A 1,785-nucleotide genomic window follows, 5' to 3' on the forward strand; every position below is an offset into this window, starting at 1 on the left:
GCAACAGCAGCAGCAGCATGAAAGCTACAAACTATACGGTAGGTGTATTGTTTTGCTGCTGCACCAGTCTGCTTCTAGCTGCTGCCGAGGTATCCAACTGTTGCTGCTGCTGCTGCTGCATCTCCATCTGCTGCTGCTGCTGCTGCTGCTGCTGCTGCTGCTGTGTTGCTGCAGTTCGGGGGTTAAGCCGCAGCAGCAGCAACGAGGCGTTGCTATCTGTCTTTTGCTGTTTTGGTTTTGTTTCTTCTTTTGAGAGGAAGCACGGCTACTGCTTTGTAGACTATGCTCACCCTGCTGCTGCTGCTGCTGCTGCTGCTGCTGCTGCTGGTGAGGGGGCTAGGCTGCCGTGTGCTGCAGCAGCAGCAGCAGCAGCAATTCAATTCCTTAACAACGCTACTAGCGGATGCAGGGGAGAGAAGAAGCTGTCTGTACACCTGGCGAGGGTTTCACCGCCTTTGCCGCAGCAGCTGCTCAGCAGCAGCAGCAGAAGCAGCAGCAGCAGCAGCAACAGCAACAGCAGCAGCAGCAGCAGCAGCAGCGCTAGGAGTGGATGCAGCTGCAGTTGCTGCATAATATCGTCTCCATTCGATGCAGCAGCAGCTACTGCTGCTGCTGCTGCTGCCTTCATATTTCCTGTCAGCAGCACAGAACCGCCAACAGCAGCAGCAGCAGCAGCAGCAGCAGCAACAGCAGCAGCAGAAACAGCAGCAGAAACAGCAGTAGCAGCAACTCGGCCACCAGCAGAAGCAACTACAGCAGCACCAACAGCTGCAGCAGCAGCAACAACAGCAGCAACAGCAACTGCAGCGGCAACAACTGCAGCAACAACAACAGGTGCAGCAGCAGCAGCAGCAGCAACAGCAGCAACAGCAGGTGCAGCAGCTGCTGCAGCAGACACCCCCTTGCTGCTGCGTCATATTTCGTCTTTTCTTTCTTTGCTGCAGGGGCAGCAGAAGAAGATACCCTTCATGCAAATCGTCAGCTGCTGCTGTTGCTGCTGCTGCTGCTGCAGCTGCTGCTGCTGCTTCTCTTGCTGCTGCTGCTGCTTCTGTTGCTGCTGGGTAGTTCCACCGTGCAGTGATGTGGCGTCTGTAATTGCTGCTGGTGTTGTTTTTCTTGCTGCTGCTGCTGTTGCTGCTGTTGCTGCTGCTACTGTTGCTGCTGCTGTTGCTGCTGCTGCTGCTGTTGCTGCTGCTGCTGCTGCTGCTGTTTCTTTGCAGGCAGCCCGCGGGAGTGGCTTCGTAGCAGCGAAGGAATTGACGGAGTCCTTGGGCGTTACTGCAGCTATGTAAAACTATTTGCTGCTGCTGCTGCTGCTGCTGCTGCTGTTGCTGCTGCTGCTGTTGTTGCAGCTGCAGCAGCAGCTGCTGCTGCAGCTTGCTGTTGTGTTGTTTGTTATTCCGTCTACTTGTTGACGTTTTTCATCGTTTCTCAGCAGCAGCAGCAGCAGCAGCAGCATCACCAGCAACACAAGCATCAGCAGCAGCAGCAGCAGCAACAAGAACAGCAGCAGCAGCAGCAGCAGCAGCAGCAGCAGGTGTGTGTGTGTGTGTAGGCTGTCGTTTGTGCGTGAGCTGCTGCCTCTGCCTTTGTCTTCTTTTTCTGCTTTTGTTTTTACACCGGGAGACGGGAGACAACCAGTAAACAAAATATCATACAAATTCTCTTGCTGCTGCTGCTGCTGCTGCTGCTGCTGCTGCTGCTGCTAGTGCTGCTGCTGCTGCAGCTGGTGATGCTGCAGCTAATGCTGCTCCTGCAGCTAGTGTTGCTGCTGCAGCAGTTCAG

The 1,785-nt window shown here is 55.2% G+C and overlaps 1 protein-coding gene across 1 annotated transcript in view; it reads left to right on the plus strand.

Moving 5' to 3' along the window:
- Window positions 1-1,555, plus strand: part of EMH_0051200 (uncharacterized protein) — a gene marked incomplete at both ends in the record, with an annotated part of 2,409 nt that extends 854 nt beyond the window's left edge. Inside the window, 2 exons of the mRNA XM_013496725.1 lie at window positions 175-873; window positions 1,221-1,555. Of these exons, the coding sequence (XP_013352179.1) occupies window positions 175-873; window positions 1,221-1,555 (1,034 nt within the window). The remainder of the gene's footprint in view (window positions 1-174; window positions 874-1,220) is intronic.
- Between the last annotated feature and the right edge of the window lie 230 nt (window positions 1,556-1,785).

This window comes from Eimeria mitis, genomic scaffold (genome assembly GCF_000499745.2).
Source record: "Eimeria mitis Houghton genomic scaffold, Emh_scaff2261, whole genome shotgun sequence".
NCBI classification, from domain to species: domain Eukaryota; phylum Apicomplexa; class Conoidasida; order Eucoccidiorida; family Eimeriidae; genus Eimeria; species Eimeria mitis.